At 36.8% G+C, this 16401-nt stretch overlaps 2 protein-coding genes across 2 annotated transcripts in view; one reads left to right on the top strand and one right to left on the bottom strand.

Annotated features, from left to right (window-relative positions):
- The window catches only part of USP9X (ubiquitin specific peptidase 9 X-linked), a 108522-nt gene that overhangs the window by 66907 nt on the left and 25214 nt on the right, over window positions 1–16401 (top strand). Inside the window, exons 19-29 of the mRNA XM_004714586.2 lie at window positions 468–708; window positions 996–1145; window positions 1782–1902; window positions 5285–5415; window positions 5612–5890; window positions 7873–7998; window positions 8901–9026; window positions 9897–10063; window positions 14189–14297; window positions 14526–14672; window positions 15152–15298. Coding sequence (XP_004714643.1) covers window positions 468–708; window positions 996–1145; window positions 1782–1902; window positions 5285–5415; window positions 5612–5890; window positions 7873–7998; window positions 8901–9026; window positions 9897–10063; window positions 14189–14297; window positions 14526–14672; window positions 15152–15298 — 1744 coding nt within the window. The remainder of the gene's footprint in view (window positions 1–467; window positions 709–995; window positions 1146–1781; window positions 1903–5284; window positions 5416–5611; window positions 5891–7872; window positions 7999–8900; window positions 9027–9896; window positions 10064–14188; window positions 14298–14525; window positions 14673–15151; window positions 15299–16401) is intronic.
- On the bottom strand, window positions 3520–3948 carry LOC105979704 (hemoglobin subunit zeta-like). The gene has a single exon (XM_045289390.1). It carries the CDS (start codon window positions 3946–3948, stop codon window positions 3520–3522), a length of 429 nt encoding a protein of 142 aa, XP_045145325.1.

Genomic DNA, 16401 nt, shown 5'->3' on the forward strand with positions numbered 1-16401 from the left:
AAGATTGAGAACCACTGACCTCTACAGCATGAATGTTATCAGTAATGTTTAAATTAAGCCTGTTAACTGTGACATATAAAGTTGCCCTTTTATTTTTTGTGTCATATATCTTATTCCCCCAAATGCTTCATGCTTAATAGAAGTACTATTCTAGGCTAAATTTTGATGTTGAGAATTTTTAAGGGGGGGAATAAAAGCCTGACTTGACATTTTTGTTGATGCTGTTAAGCTAAAGTTTATCTTCCACATTAATAAAGAAGTGAAGTGTTAACTCTTATCTTTGTTTGAATTTATTATAACTAAAAATCTAACGTTCTGCAGCCATGGCCACAACAATCAGTTTATTTTTCAGTTATATAAATTTTTGATAAAATATTTAACACTAAATGACCAACATTATTTTTTTGGCACCAGTATTTGATAGCCTGCTGAATTTGATGATGCTCTTTTGTTTTCCTCCCCTCTAGAGCTTTTCGTGGTAAACACCTGTCTTTTATAGTTCGATTTCCAAACCAAGGCAGACAGGTTGATGACTTGGACGTGTGGTCTCATACAAATGACACAATTGGTTCGGTACGACGTTGTATTCTCAATCGCATTAAGGCCAATGTTGCCCATACAAAAATTGAGCTTTTCGTTGGTGGTGAGCTGATAGATTCTGCAGATGATAGAAAGCTGATTGGACAATTAAATTTAAAAGATAAATCGGTAAGTGTATAAAATCACACTTTTCAAGAAAGTAAGTGGATAGGTATTTTTTCTATTACGGATTTGGATTGTATCACTAAGCTAGCCAGGCATTATGGCACTTTAGTAGAGAGGAAAGTTTTTTAAAAAAACAATTTATTTTATTGGCTTTGTTAGACAATACTTTCAAAATGTCTAGAATATAGCACATAATATTTTTGTTTTTTTATTTTGGTATACCACTAAGTTTTGTTTTGTGTGTGTATTTTCCCCCATTCTTGATACTAATACATTTTGTCATTTTTCAGTTAATTACAGCTAAACTTACCCAAATAAGTTCCAATATGCCTTCAAGTCCGGATAGTTCTTCTGATTCTTCAACTGGATCACCTGGAAACCATGGAAATCATTACAGTGATGGTCCCAATCCAGAAGTGGAAAGCTGTTTGCCTGGGGTGGTACGTGGATGCAGTCTTGAGCTGTTATTTCCAAAGCATTACACTTGGGTTCTCTAGGAATCAAAAGAAGTATGTAGAACAGTGGGTTTTTTGTTTTTTCCTCCCGGATCTTAACTGTTTAATGGGGCAACGTACAAAATGATTATGCAATTAGTCATCAGTCAACTTCAGAATGGATCCCTCTGAATGATGATTGTAACTTAGTTGAAAGTTTAAAATTTGTTACATTAAAAGTTTGTTACATTGTGTTAGAAAAGTAATCAATTCTACAGCTTGAATATATGAATTTAGATTGTAAAATTTTGTTCTTTAGAAGAATTTGACTCCCTTTGACAAATTAGGAATTTAACTCGGAGGAGTCATGGTAGCCACTTATTATGTACAGTGTTTTAAGTACTATATAGGATAAAAAGTTTAGCAAAATAGTAAAAGCTGTCACAAATTACTGGCAGTTACTTAGAATGGTATGTTCTGCATGCTGAAAGATTTGTGACAAGAAGAAGATGGGGAAGGGAGGCCATTTCAAAGAGGATAGAAGTGACAAAAGGAAAAATGATAGTGATTAGCAAACACATTTCAGAAACATTTTCTTGCTTAATTTACAAATTAAAGCATTTTGTGTATTTTGTATTCTAGATAATGTCACTGCATCCCAGATACATCTCTTTCCTTTGGCAAGTTGCTGACTTGGGTAGCAGCCTCAATATGCCACCTCTTAGAGATGGAGCAAGAGTACTTATGAAACTTATGCCACCAGGTAAGTTTTGTGGGTGGTTTTTAGTTTGTTTTTATTGTTGTTATATTTTGAAGAATCTGATATTCATGATAGAACATGCTAAATAATACAGGGAAAAATATGAGCAAATTCTGTTTTTAAATGAAACATGCTTTCTGCTATGTAACACGCCAGAGATTGGTAAAGTGTTGTCCAAATCCAGTCCACTGCTCATTTTTGTTCAGCCCAGGACCCAAGGATATTTTTTTCTACTTAAACCAAAAAGTCAGGAAATTAAAATTAATGCATTAACTTAACTACCTTAGAATTATCAGTAATATCCTAGAAAGAAAAAAGTTACCTAGTGTAGAATTTAAACATTGCATTGTGTTTGCCTCAGACATATCTTTTTAGTATCCTGGGATAGTTCCTGTCTTTTACTTTCATGACCTTGACAGTCGGGGTGCTTAAGGGCCAGTTGTTTTGTAGACTGTCCCTCCAATTTAGATTTCTCTCTTTCGTCATGATTCAGTTCAGGTTGTTAGCCAGATTAGCCTGTCAGGTGATGTGCCATTTCAGTTTATCTGTATTGGCTCATACCTTGCTGTCATACCAATTTTTCGATTAGTGACTTAACCATTTTTGCCACCTAGGGATTCCTTTTCATTTCTGGTCTTACTTGTTTACTTGGTTTTTTTGTTTGTTTACTTGTTTTTTTTATATGTTAAAAAATGTCCATGGTTCTAAAAGTCAACTCAAAAAGATATACTTAAAATTTTCTAAATATATTTGCTACTTTCTCTCAGTAATAAATGTTTACTGAATTTCTTTCTCGTTATCATTCCAGTATCTTTTTGCAGACAACGCAAAATGCAGTATCTAAATTTTGCGTTGCACTTCGCTTGTTTTACTTAATTGTGCATATACAACATTGTGTATTACTTGCACAACGACTATTATGCAGACATAAAAATGAATGAGGAAGCTCAGTTGTTTAGCAGTGATTTCTATCTGCATATTATTTTGTTGTTTATTACACAGTTGTTTTTTTCAACCAGTCTATGTAGCATTGTTTTTTTTAAGAATGCAGTTGTAAAAAAAATTGAAATTAAAGAATGCACTTATAAATAATTTCAAGATTAAAATGCTCTTTGTTTGGATAGGGCTTATCTACTGTTGGCCTTCCCTGTATAAACGATAAAGTATGAATTCTGCCATATTACAGTCTGGAATGTCTCGACCACTCTTGCTGTACTTGGTCATCTTGATCCAGATCCTCCTCTCCGTTTTTCTTTCTCAAGAGAGTTCACAAATTTCTTTTGGAGTTTAGGAGGGTTGGTTTCCTGACTCCTTCATGAAAAGAGAGGAAACATCATTTACTGCGTTTAGACCTTTGAGTCATCTGTTTGTTTATAAATCTTTAGAATCAGATACTCTATATTCTCTTACACACGCCCCCCCAAACATATCTTCATCCCGCCATGCTTTTATCTACCTTCTGTACCCACTGTACTTACTATAATTGGTTGATATTTCTCTAGTGTTTTCTCTGTGTGTGTGTGTGTATCCTCATCCGTTTATTGGGGAGTCATTCGGGGAGGAACTGGGGGGCAGGCTTAGGGGCCGGAGTGGCCACAGCCCGAGGCTGGGGGGCCGCACTCAGTGGTACTTCTCCGTCAGCACGGAGGACACGATGGACAGGAACTTGTCCCAGGCAGAGTGGGCCTCGACCGTGAAGTCGGCGGGGAAGCGCGCGGCCAGGGTCACCAGCAAGCAGTGAGACAGGAGCTTGAAGTTGACAGGGTCCATACGCAGGATGTAGGTGTGCAGCTCGCTCAGCTTGGCCAGCGCCCCTGAGATGTTGTCCATGTGCTTGACCGCGTCGCCCACTGCGGCCACCACCTTGGAGCCATACGCGCGCAGCTGGGCCGAGCCCGGGTGCAGGTGGAAGTGTGGGAAGTAGGTCTTGGTCTGGGGGTACCTGGTGAAGAGCCTCTCCAGGATCTCGGTGCCGATGCTGTCGGCCTGCAGGGAGACCTTGCTCCACATGGACAAGACCAGGGACCTCTCGGTCCTGGTCAGAGACATGGTGGCAGCTTGGCGGCAGCTGGTGGAGCTCAGGACTGGCTTCCCTCAAACTTTTTTTAATATCCTATTACGGTCATATTTTTATGTTCTCATTCTAGTGGTTTGGGGGGGTACATTCCTCATAATTACACCATAATTGGTTGATCTGGGGAACTTAAGAGCTCAAGTAAGAAGATCATGTTTTGAAAATGATGACGGCAACATATGAACATGTTTACTTGATGTAATTGATTCATGGATTGTTATAATATCTGTAAGAACCCTCAATAAAATGATTTAAATTAAAAATCCTGGTGATATGATGCCACCAGATGGGGAGAGTATACTACTACCAAACAGTTTAAGCAAGAAATGTGAGAGAATGCCTTTAAAATTTTTTTTCAATCGAAGTATATTACCTAAATTTAAAACCGCTTTTTAAAAAAAATTAAAATAAAACAACTTTTTTAAAAAACCATGATGATTGTTTTATCGAAGAAAATGTATAGTATTTGGTATCAAACACACAAATTCAAATCCTTCTTCTGGGTGCCAATCATTAGCCTTGGATTTTTGTTATTTTAACCTCGGAGTTTTCTTGTCTGTAACACTGGGATAGCAATAACTATTTTGTAGATTTGTGGGGATTAAATGAAGTGATGGCTGGGAAATTCTTACTTTAATACTTGGCACTTAATGTCAACATTCAACAAAGATTAACCCATTCTGTCACTGTTAACACAAATGTTAGCTCACTGTGTTGCTTTCTTTATACAGACAAGTAAATGCGCTCACTTCTGTGGGAGTAGGCATTCTTAGAAAAGACCATGGCTATGAATTCTTTTTCTGGCTGGGTAACTAGGAGTAAATTTGGGGTATTTGATGGGTGATCCTATTTTAAATTATTCTCAATTCTTAACCGGAGTCAAGTGCCTCTGTTGCGAATTGTTGTTAAACTTAGAAATTATTGCTGTCTTCTGTGGGTAATTCAATCTCTTTTAAGTCCTTTGACCTTATTAACTCATTTCAACCAAATAATACCACTATGAGGGAATTTCTATATTTCTATTTTAAAGATGGAAAAACAGAGGAACAGAAAGAGAAAGTTACTTGACCAGGCTCAAATAGCTTGATTGACAGTTCTAGAATAAAAATGCAGGCAGTTGGGGTCCAAGGTTTGCACTGTTCGAGTATGTGTTACTATTCATTATTTTCTGTCTTTATAATAATAGTTTAGGTTTCTTGTCTTGTGACTGAGCATATGACTTAACTGAATAGCCTTTGGTATATCATAGAAGTGAAACATAATGAAACCATGAATTATGTTTTTTTTTTAACTGTCTTGTTTTTCTTACAGATAGCACTACAATAGAAAAACTAAGAGCTATTTGTTTGGACCACGCAAAACTTGGCGAGAGCAGCCTTAGCCCATCTCTTGACTCCCTTTTCTTTGGGCCCTCAGCCTCACAAGTGCTATACTTAACAGAGGTTGGTGTTTTCCCTTTTGCATATACAGGATTATTGTGAATACAGCTTTTCATATGGAAATAGAAGAACATTGAAACCATTATAATGTGTACTATTTTGAATGAGTCACATTTTTTTAGCAGTGATGATATGAGAAGTAGAAGTTAATGACTCACTTTGAAACTCCTTTAAATACATTCTTCTTCTTTTTCCCCAGGTTGTCTATGCCTTGTTAATGCCTGCTGGTGCACCTCTGGCTGATGAGTCCTCTGACTTTCAATTTCATTTCTTGAAAAGTGGTGGTCTTCCCCTTGTCCTGAGTATGCTGACAAGAAACAACTTCCTTCCAAATGCAGACATGGAAACTCGAAGGGGTGCCTACCTCAATGCTCTTAAAATAGCCAAACTGTTGCTCACTGCCATTGGCTATGGCCATGTGCGAGCTGTGGCAGAAGCTTATCATCCTGGTGTAGAAGGCGTGAATCCCATGACATCGGTAATAACCATTAAAGTTAAACTTTTCAGCAGCACTTTATTGCATTCAAGGTCAATTCATAATGTTTAAAATGCCTTTCCAATAGTACCTCATATTAGAATTTTCTTCTATTCTGTTAATTTGAGAGTAGTTAATTCCTGACCTTTTAAATCCTGTTTGATTTTGAATTAATCTTAACTCTAATTAAAAACGTTAAGAATTTCCTCCTACCTCCTTCTGGACAGGTATATAAAGAAACCAAAACAAGCCAAACATTTTGCTGACAAGTTGAATCCCAACTCATAGTAAACCTGCATGACAGAATAGAATTTACCCAGTAGGGTTTTGAAGTCTATAACAGAAGCAGACTCTCCACTATACTTCTCTCCTGCAGAGCTGCTGATAGGCTTGATCCTCCAATGTTTTGATTCACAGCTGAATGCTTAACCCCATTGTGCCACCAGGGCGCCTTCTGTAAAGATGCAGCTGGTAATAAGCGATGGCTCACTTTCGCCTGTTTCCGACCTATAACCCCTGGATCAATGGCTTAATCTTTTTTTCGGAGTTGTTTTCACTTTCTTGGTTCACATCACCCAAAGTTTTCAAGACAGTCTTATTCAGTGCCTGTTAGAAGAGTCCAAACTATGGTTTTTCTTCTTTAGAAATAGCTTAGGTTTGAATCCGGGAGATTGGAATATTCGTCTTATATGTCATATTATGGAGTAATTTTCTGTTGTTTTAGGTGTGGTACTGATACTGCAGTTATATTTAAAAGGCAAGAGTACCTGTCTTTTATAAATAATTGCTGAAATAGTTACAGAAGAAGTTATGTGATATATAGGATATATCCCTGTGATATATAGGATATATCCCTGGTGTGTGGGGATAGAAGGGTATTAATACAAGTGACATAATCTTATATACCAGTGGTTTTTTTCTTGCACACACAGAATAGACCTTTGTATATCTCTGCCTCTACTCCCCAAGTAAGCTTTGTTGTATTGTATTGTACTGTTCTGTGTTTGTTAGGGTTTAGTGTTTTTCATTAGATTGCAAAAAGAGGTTCTTGTTAGAATAAAACTAAATTTTGTCAGGATGCCTTATCCCATAACAAAAGTCAAGTTTGTTGCCATTGAGTTGATTCTGATTCATGGTAACCCCATGTGTATCAGAGTAAAACTATACTCCATATGATTTTCAATGATTGCAATGGACGTAAATCACCAGGCCTTTCTGTGACAACTGCTAGGTGGATTTGAACCATCAACCTAAGGAAGGGTCAGTAGCTGAGCATAATTCATTTGTTCCACCAGGCACTTGTGATTCCTAATGTGAATGCTTAATGAAGTAAGCAAAACAATTATGTTTCCCTTTTTACTTTTTCACTAATATTTATTGAGAAAATGTCTTTATTAAGTCTGTTGGGAGTAAAATTGATGTCTTAAATACTTAAAATATGCAGAAATACATATACAGAAAGAGTATAACAACTTAAGATAATTTTCTGGCTAGTAACTAATTAATAAAAATAAGTCTGTTTTTAGATTTTAAATTTTAGTTACATTACAGTGCGATTTTTTTTCTCCGTGTTTCTACTATTTTTTATTCTTCCTCAATTTTTTTATTTACAAAGAAGAATTTCTTAATAGTAGGACTTGAGCAGGTCTGCTCAGGAACATGCATGTGAAAGTGTTGTCTGGATGAGGGTGGAACCAGTGTGTTGTGTCATTTGTCCCCTGCAAGTTAATCTGAGCCCAGTTGTAGAAATACCCACACATTGACTTCATCTAGAATGGGGTTTTGTGGGGGAATATAGGACACTCCAAAGCACAAGAAGAGGAAGCCCGCATTAATGGGCCTTTTATATGGGTTACCAGGGATTCTAAAAATATATGTAAGTAAGGGGGTTATCCTGAGAGACTGGTGATGGATGAGGAGCAAATGGTTGTGTTCTGGTTATGTACAAATTATTTACCCCAAGTAAAATGGTTAACTGTTTTCAGGTCAACCAAGTTACTCATGATCAAGCAGTGGTGCTACAAAGTGCCCTTCAGAGTATTCCTAATCCATCATCTGAGTGCATGCTTAGAAATGTGTCCATTCGTCTTGCTCAGCAGATATCTGATGAGGTTAGTAGTAAACTTTTAAAGCTCTGAGATTGTAGATGGTTCATTTCTTTCCATTTTTGGTCCTCTGGGTTTTTCACAATTTGAGATCTAATTTTCCTAGACCCCGCTCAATTTAATCACTATCTCCGTTTGGCTTGTTTCATTAACATAATATTTACCTGCTAATACTGCTATTATTGGTGTAAAATAATATTAGTATTCTGTTTTTAATCTCCTTTATTGAGGTAAAGTTTATATACGGTAAATAGCAACCTTACAAAGTATGCAGTGAGCTTTTGACAGATGTGTTTACTTATAAAACCTACTGCCTCTTTGCGGTCCACCCTTGGCTGCGAGCAACCACTGATCTTTTTGTCATAGTAGAGTAGTTTTTGTTCCTAGGATGTTACACAAACGCAGCCGTATTCTATTGTGTCCTTCTCCAACTGAGAACACCGGTTTTGAGATGATTTTTTTTAGCGTATTTATCAGCAGTGCATTCCTTTATTGCAGAGTAGTATTCCACTGTGAATATTCCTCTTTATTCCACATACTTTAGTGAAGGACATTTGGATTCTTCCTCTTCCCATATTTTTCGGCTGTAAATAAAGTTGCCATGAACATTCTGTACAAATATTTGTGTGGACATAGGTTTTCATCTCTCATGGATAAAATAAAATCCAGTTGGAATGGTTAGATCATTTTTGTTCTCATTTTAAAGATTTTTGTGGAAATAGTACAGGACCAGATAACAATGGGGAGAACATCTGAAGTATTGATGTCAACAAAACAGGACAAAGGCAGCTTAGGAACCAAAGCTTAATTTGATTATTACAATTTCTTTTGCAAGGAGAATCATTTTTTTAATCTAATGATGAATTCACTTTAATGTCCTGTCAACAAAATAACTTATTACTTTGCAGGCTTCAAGGTACATGCCTGATATTTGTGTGATTAGAGCTATACAGAAAATTATTTGGGCATCAGGATGTGGGGCATTACAGCTAGTATTTAGCCCCAATGAAGAAATTACAAAAATCTATGAAAAGGTAAGAATTATATTTCTTTTGAATAAGCATTGCTTAATTATGCATGTTGACTACACTTTTATTATGTCTGCTATACCGAAAGGGCTACTCAATTTGTATTTTTAAAATTAACCAGTAGCTCTGGTTAGGATTAGTGTTAGTGAAACTTAACTTTGAAGCTAAAGTACTTCAGAATTCTTCCATGAGCCTGCCTTTTTAATGAAATTGTGCCATTTTCTGTCGTATGGCCAACATAACCGTGCATTTTCCCCAGCTTGGGTGCTAATATTAATTCTCATGTGCTGTAATTATTACTTTTGATAATAAAGTCAGAATTTATCAGCTATACCCATTCAAATCATATTTTAGTTTGTCTTTTCAAACCATCCCAAATAATTGTTAAGATAGTTGTTGTTCTTGTTTTTAATAAAAAAATAATTATAGATAAGCTACATAACAGATCTAGTCCAAGGTATGTACCTAACTGGTTTTTTTGGGAAGGGAGTGAATGTGGGTACAGAGGGCACAAATCAGAAGGTCTCTAGGAAGCCAGGTGGATGAAGAAACTGGTGATGCACTCAGCGTTTTCCTTCCGTCTTTCTTGGGACATAGCAGAAATCAGGAGGTCAACTGCATTGCCTATCACAATTGTTTGTAGACAGTTTTAAAAGCTGCTTAAGAATTGCAAGTGAAGAGACTGAGGCCACAGGGTTTAACTCAGCAAGTTTAGTTGTAAGTGTTAATTAAATGTGTAGGATTTTACTTACCGTGTATAATCGAGTATAAGCCAAGTTTTACAGCACATTTTTAATGCAGTTTAAGTAGGCTTATACTCAAGTATATACAGTAACTGCATCTCGCTATAATTTGCTCCTGATTGTGATATTACAGACCAATGCTGGCAATGAGCTGGACTTGGAAGATGAACAAGTTTGCTGTGAAGCAATGGAAGTGATGACATTATGTTTCGCCTTGATTCCGACAGCCTTAGATGCACTTAGTAAAGAAAAGGCTTGGCAAACATTCATTATTGACTTACTATTGCACTGTCAAAGCAAGTAAGTATCTTTTTACATTCTACACACTTTCTCCTTTATTTCTGGAATTCCAAACAAATACATGTTGATGAAATTTGGAACAAAAGTCAAATAATTTTATCCTATTTAGCACCTTGGTCTTCAGGAAATTTTCACTGAACTATATTTTGATCGGACTTAAATAACTTTGGTTGTGGTCTCTACAGAATGTCCACATTAACTCTCAGTCCACTGATCTTTTTTTTTTCTTTCAATTTCTGAATTCAGATTCACTAAAGAAGGGGATATGTCTTCATCCGATGTTTGTGGTTTAAATTGTTTTAGTTACATAGAGCTCTAGTGTTCTCTTGGCTTACTAGATATCCAGGAGTTTTTATGTTTGTATTTTTTATGTAAAACTGTTCATTACAGGAAATGTATAGGGTAGACAGTTTTTAAGAACTTGTCATTTTTCACTGGGAATAAAGACTGATTATAAAACTTTTCATTATGAGAGTGTTTAGTCAGTGTCTTAGTCATCTTGTGCTGCTATAACAGAAAAAACATAAGTGGGTGGCTTCAGCAAATTTATTTTCTCACAATTTAGGAGATTAGAAGTCAGAATGTAGGGAGCAGGCTCTAGAGCAGTGGTCCTCAACTTCCCTTTCATACAGTTCCTCATGCTGGGACCCCCAACCATAAGATTATTTCCATTGCTACTTCATAACTGTCATTTTGCTACTGTTATGAATTGTAATGTAGATATGTGGTGTGCAGGATGTTTTAGGCGACCCCTGTGAAAGGGTTGTTCAATCCCAAAGGGGTTGCCACCCACAGGTTGAACTGCTGCACTAGAAGAACGCTCTGAAGTTCTCAACAGTTAGATTCTTTTAAGTCGTAAAGCTTTTCTCCTAGATGATTTTATCATCATTCTTCCCTCCTCTCTCTCTCTCTTTCTCTTTTTCTCTCTCTCTCTCTCTCTCTGCTAGCTTGCTTATATCTTAAAAGAGATTGGATCAAGATAACCTACACCAATTCTTCCTTGACATAACAATGACCATTCCCAAATGAAATGAGTACCACAAGCATGAAGATTTATAACGTGTTCATAGTTCATAAGTCAGTGATAGTAATTCTGTTAGGCTTCACATCTGCAAATCTATCAGATTTCTTGAAAATGTTACATTCCATTTATGCCATGCACATTTTGTGAAAATCACTGAACTTGCTTAGTTTGCTATTCAACAATGACAAAGCTTATTGATGGAGTGATAGGTTAATATAAAGGTGAAATCAGTAATTTGCTGAGTTGAAGCTTTAAAGCTAAAGTTGCAATGTATGAGGGCATGGTGTGATAAATGAAATCGATCAACTTGCTTACCTTCATGATAGTGTAAAGTCATTGTGTGGGGATCGAATAGGAGTGGCTACTATTTTAAGGCTTTCTTTAGGTAATTTCCTTGAATCTGGTCTGGCATATTCAGAAGCTTTATTTAGCAGTGTGTCAGACTTGGAGGCAGCACAGTTCTTTATCTCTGTTGATGGTTTTGAATCTTAAACGATCTTGGGAACTTGGTTCATTTCTTTGGCTTAGAATATTTTTAATGAACTTGATTTTTGTCAGGTTTCTTGTCTTTACCCTAAATGAAATCTCCTTGCCCATAACGGGATCAAGTACTGTAACATGAGCCTCTTCTAATTATGGTGCTGTTGATTTCTCTGCAACCATCAAGGGGGTATTGAACTTCAGTTTTTGTTTCTATGGAGCCAACGGCACTCTTCAGTACTCACTGCAGGTTCAAAATCCTTAGTTTGCAGGCAAATCCATATTGGTAGGCAAAGTTTTATTTGAACCGAGGCATTAACTTTCTAAAATCTGAATCCCTAATTGTGACTGGTCCCAAGAGTTTCAGATAAGAAATTTGTGTACATGCATGCTTGAGGCTTCAGGTGGGGTATATGTATTTGAGTAATTGCAGTACCCAGCCCCCAACAACAACACCCCCCATCCCTTGCCGCCGCCATTGAGTCAATTCCCATTTATAGTAACCCTATAGGACAGAGTAGAGCTGCTCTTTGGGGTTTCTGAGAGTATAAATCTTTGCAAAAGCAGAATATTGTAAAGGAAGGTAATAAATAACAGAAGGTCTTTAATCTAAGTAGTATCTGAATATAATACGGTGTAGGCAGTCTTGTTTGTTAATATTTTTCAAGAACCTATTGTGTGCCAGGCACTATTATGGCTATTAGGGATATAACAGTAAACAAAACTACAAATCTTAACCATTTAAATGGAATGAGATAGATTGTGAAAATGGAAGACAAAGCAGGAAAACACAGTAGGTTAGATGGTAACACTGTGCTGAAAACGGTAAAAGGTGGGGTTCAATTCAGGATTATCTGGGAAGGCTTCAGTACCCACCCAAAACCCACTGCCATCAAGTCATTCCCAATACAGGCTTTCCTCATTACTGTATTCTCTTTCGGAGCGGAGTGGCTAATAGATTTGAACCACTGACCTTTACATAGTGCTCAGTCCTCAGAGCCAGCAAGATTCCTAAGGCTATCTACAGTGACCTTTAAACAAAGCTTGAGACAGTAAAGTACTGATCCCGAATAGGTTATGTGGAAAAGGAGAGCTTTCAGGCTAAGGAAGGCCAGGTGCAAATGCTATGCCACAGGCAGTAATGTGCCTGATTCTACTGACTTTAAAGAAAGGTAGGGGAACTATGTCGTAGAGGATTTGATGGGTCATTGTAAGGACATCAACTTTCCATTAGATGAAAATGTCAGTTCATTGAAGGGTTGTCAGCTGAGGAATAATGTGCTCTGATTTAACATTTTCAACTTCTTGTTTGTTATTTTGAAACAGTAAGTCAGTTTCATTAATCTTAAGAGATGACTGTAAGCTTTAAGTGTGGCAATAGTGGAAGGTGGGGTGGATTTGGGGGAGTATGCGTTGAAAAGAGGCAAGAGGGTAGTTTCATCAAGAATTTAAAAGCACCAGCAACTGGTGGTGACTCCATGGTTAAGTAAATGTGCTTGGCTGTTAACTAAATGGTCAGCGTTCGAACCCATTAGGGCTTAAAAAGGTGACAAAACCTAGCTAGCTGTTACCATGAAGATGACAGCCTTTGGGGCAGTTCTACCCTGTCAGATAGGTTCCCTGTGACTTGTGGTTAACTACATAGCAACTAATAACTGCAACTGTAGGGCAGCAGGAATGACCAACACCTTTGAAATTCTGATGCTAGTTAAGTACATCCTCCACCGAATATTAGGTACATGTGTGGCAATATGTGGATATTGTTACAGACAGTTTGTGGAACCCAGTCGTGGGTCATATACATATCAAGCGTTAGAAGCTTAGTTTTAGAGGAGAGCATTAGAAGATGATTTAGTTTTAGACGAAGCTTAGTTTTAGAAGAGAGCATTTAGTATTAGAAGAGAGTTTTCTGGGCTTAAGTTTGAGAGAATCTAATAAATTGAAGTTAGGAGTTTGTTATTTAACCTACCACTTATTAAAATTAATCTCAAAATCTTGTTAAGAACTGTCAAAAAAAGACTGACTTCAGGCACCTGTTCATGTTAGGGCTACAAAGATGTTCCAGTCTCTGAAAGATGTACTTGTTCCTTTAACACACAGTCACACACTACCTCCATTCAAGCTTTTAACTTTAGAGTGGATTTTCCTCCTTAAATTTGTTTTTCATAAATTAATATAAAAGTTGCTAATGATTTTATGGCAAATTGTACAAAGGAAAAACCCAAGTGTGAGCATGATGGGTATTTCAAGCAAGGATTGGTTTAATGGAGTCTGCAAGAGCATTTCCAGACTTCCAAGAGAGGAATATAAGAGGGTACTCCACCCCCCCCACCCCCCAAGAAAACCCTACAGGCTTATTATGCTCTTTTTCCCCATTCCTGCGTTTAGCCTGGTCCAGGTCAAGCCCCAGTGCTGTTCACATTGCTTGTTAAAAGAGTCAAATTGTTTGACCAACTCAGAAATTCCTAGAACTCTTCCATGGCAATTTGAAGGTGTTCAACATACAGCATACATTTATTATTTATTGACAGCTCTGCACACTTAGGTTTACTTATTTATTTTAACAATTTAATCTCCAACTCCTTTGATGAAAATGACAAATATGAAATGTTTTATTTCAGAACTGTCCGGCAGGTGGCACAGGAGCAATTCTTTCTGATGTGCACAAGATGCTGCATGGGACACAGGCCTCTGCTTTTCTTCATTACTTTGCTGTTTACCGTTTTGGGGGTGAGATATTCTATAATAAACTTAACAGTGTAATTTATTCTTTAAACAGCATTCATGAATTTATGGTTTGGACTTGTATTAAAATTAGATCTGAACCTATCTGTTTAATAAAACATTGGTAATTTCCCACACTATTTTTTTCATTTGTTCTAGTAAACACAATTTTTTTTAATGAAATGGATTCTAAACAAGACTTGTGAATTAATGTGTTTGCTTTTATGATTTTAGAGCACTGCCAGAGAGAGAGCTAAACATTCCGGCGACTACTTCACTCTTTTAAGGCACCTTCTTAATTATGCTTACAATAGTAATATAAATGTGCACAATGCTGAAGTTCTTCTCAACAATGAAATTGATTGGCTTAAAAGAATTAGGGTAAGTTGCTGTTAATACTGTGCTTTCCATATATAGTTAATAAATACAGAGGTTTTTTGTGTAACTAGTATATATAATACAGGGTTTACAGGTTTATGTGTTTTGGTAAAACAAAAAATATACTACTATTCATTGATGGGTATAAGTAACTCACGATTCATAGAATGAGGGTATATTTAGCTTTGTAGTAATTCTTAATTTACTTGAAACTTCAAGTGCTAATGTTCTTCCATTTGATTATTAAGAGTTGTATGAGAATTTATTTCTGAGGAGTTTTATAGCATTTAGCCTTCAAATTAGCACTTCTTAGAGTTGTTAAATCCTACTTCTAGAGAATTCTGAAGAAAAAGTAAACTTGCATTTATGGAACTGTTTGTGGGAATTATCTCTTGAGATTTTACATCTCTTCAGCTTTTTTTTCTTGATTCTCATCTCTGGTTCATAAGTTAGCGTTTGATTGTTTTGTTTTCCTTTGGCAGGATGATGTTAAAAGAACAGGTGAGACAGGTGTTGAAGAAACCATCTTAGAAGGCCACCTTGGGGTGACAAAAGAGTTACTGGCCTTTCAAACTCCTGAGAAAAAATATCATATTGGTTGTGAAAAAGGAGGTGCTAATCTCATCAAAGTAAGTTCTATCTCCTTGGTCCCTACATAGGTAACAGGCTTCTGAGTATTCATTAGTTTAGCACTTCTGTCTGAGTAATCCATAGTGTCTTTAAGCCTCCCTGGTGGTGCTCGGTTAAGTGTTGAGCTGCTAACCACAATGACAATGGTTCAAACCCAGAAGGTACTCCACCGGAGAAAAATGAGGTTATCTTCTAACTCACTAACTGCCCCATGGAATCGGTGTTGACTCAAAGTGTACCCCTATGGATTTTCTGAGGCTATAACTGTAGAAAGCCCAGTCTGTTTCAGGGAACTACTGATGATTTTGAACTGCTGACCATGCAGACCATAGCCCAAGGTATAAGTAGTATACCACCAAGGGAGGTTATCTCGTTCCTGTAAAAATGAATAGCCTTGGATACCATAGAGTAGTTGAGTCTGAATTGACTCACTACCAGTGGGTTTTGATTTATGTGATATCTTTACTATGTTACCTTACGCTTTTTCCTACTTAGTTTAAAATTTTTTCTCTTATTAATGAAGGTTAAAGTGTAGCTATGACTTTAGGAGAAATTTCTAAATTTTGTAAATGAAGAAAATTGCAGCGTAAATCATTTTGTAAAGTAAGCATTAAATTTTATTTTGAAAATAAAAATTTTTTACTACAGCAGACTACTCTAAATGCTGTCAACAGACCTTTATTTTGCAAGATTGTATGTATACTGTTTTGTCATTTAACTTACTGTGCTTTGGATGAAAGTTAAGGCAAATTGGTTTTCTATTCAACCATGATTACACAGTTGTGTTTGGCATTGAGTTCCATTCTCCCAGTGTAAGAGCACCCTGTGTGTACCATCTCCTTTCTTATTTCTCCTCTTTCCCTGCTTCTGGAGCTCTGCCCCTGGGGAAAGGCCGTTCTTTGACGTCCTGTAAAGCATGCAGATTCACCTTACAGGCTGGTCTGAAAGTTGAACCACGGGTGCGTTCAGCTCCAGTCCGAAATAGAAGAGTGTCTCACAGTTCCACAATCGCCGTCAGATTTTATTGTTTTAGATTTGAGTTGCATAGTTTTCTCTCCCTCTGCTGCAGTACCTTTCATGGCATTCATCATTGATAATTACT

The sequence above is a fragment of the Echinops telfairi genome, unplaced genomic scaffold (assembly GCF_000313985.2).
Source record: "Echinops telfairi isolate 266 unplaced genomic scaffold, ASM31398v2 ScPeMD7_26;HRSCAF=91, whole genome shotgun sequence".
Taxonomy (NCBI): domain Eukaryota; kingdom Metazoa; phylum Chordata; class Mammalia; order Afrosoricida; family Tenrecidae; genus Echinops; species Echinops telfairi.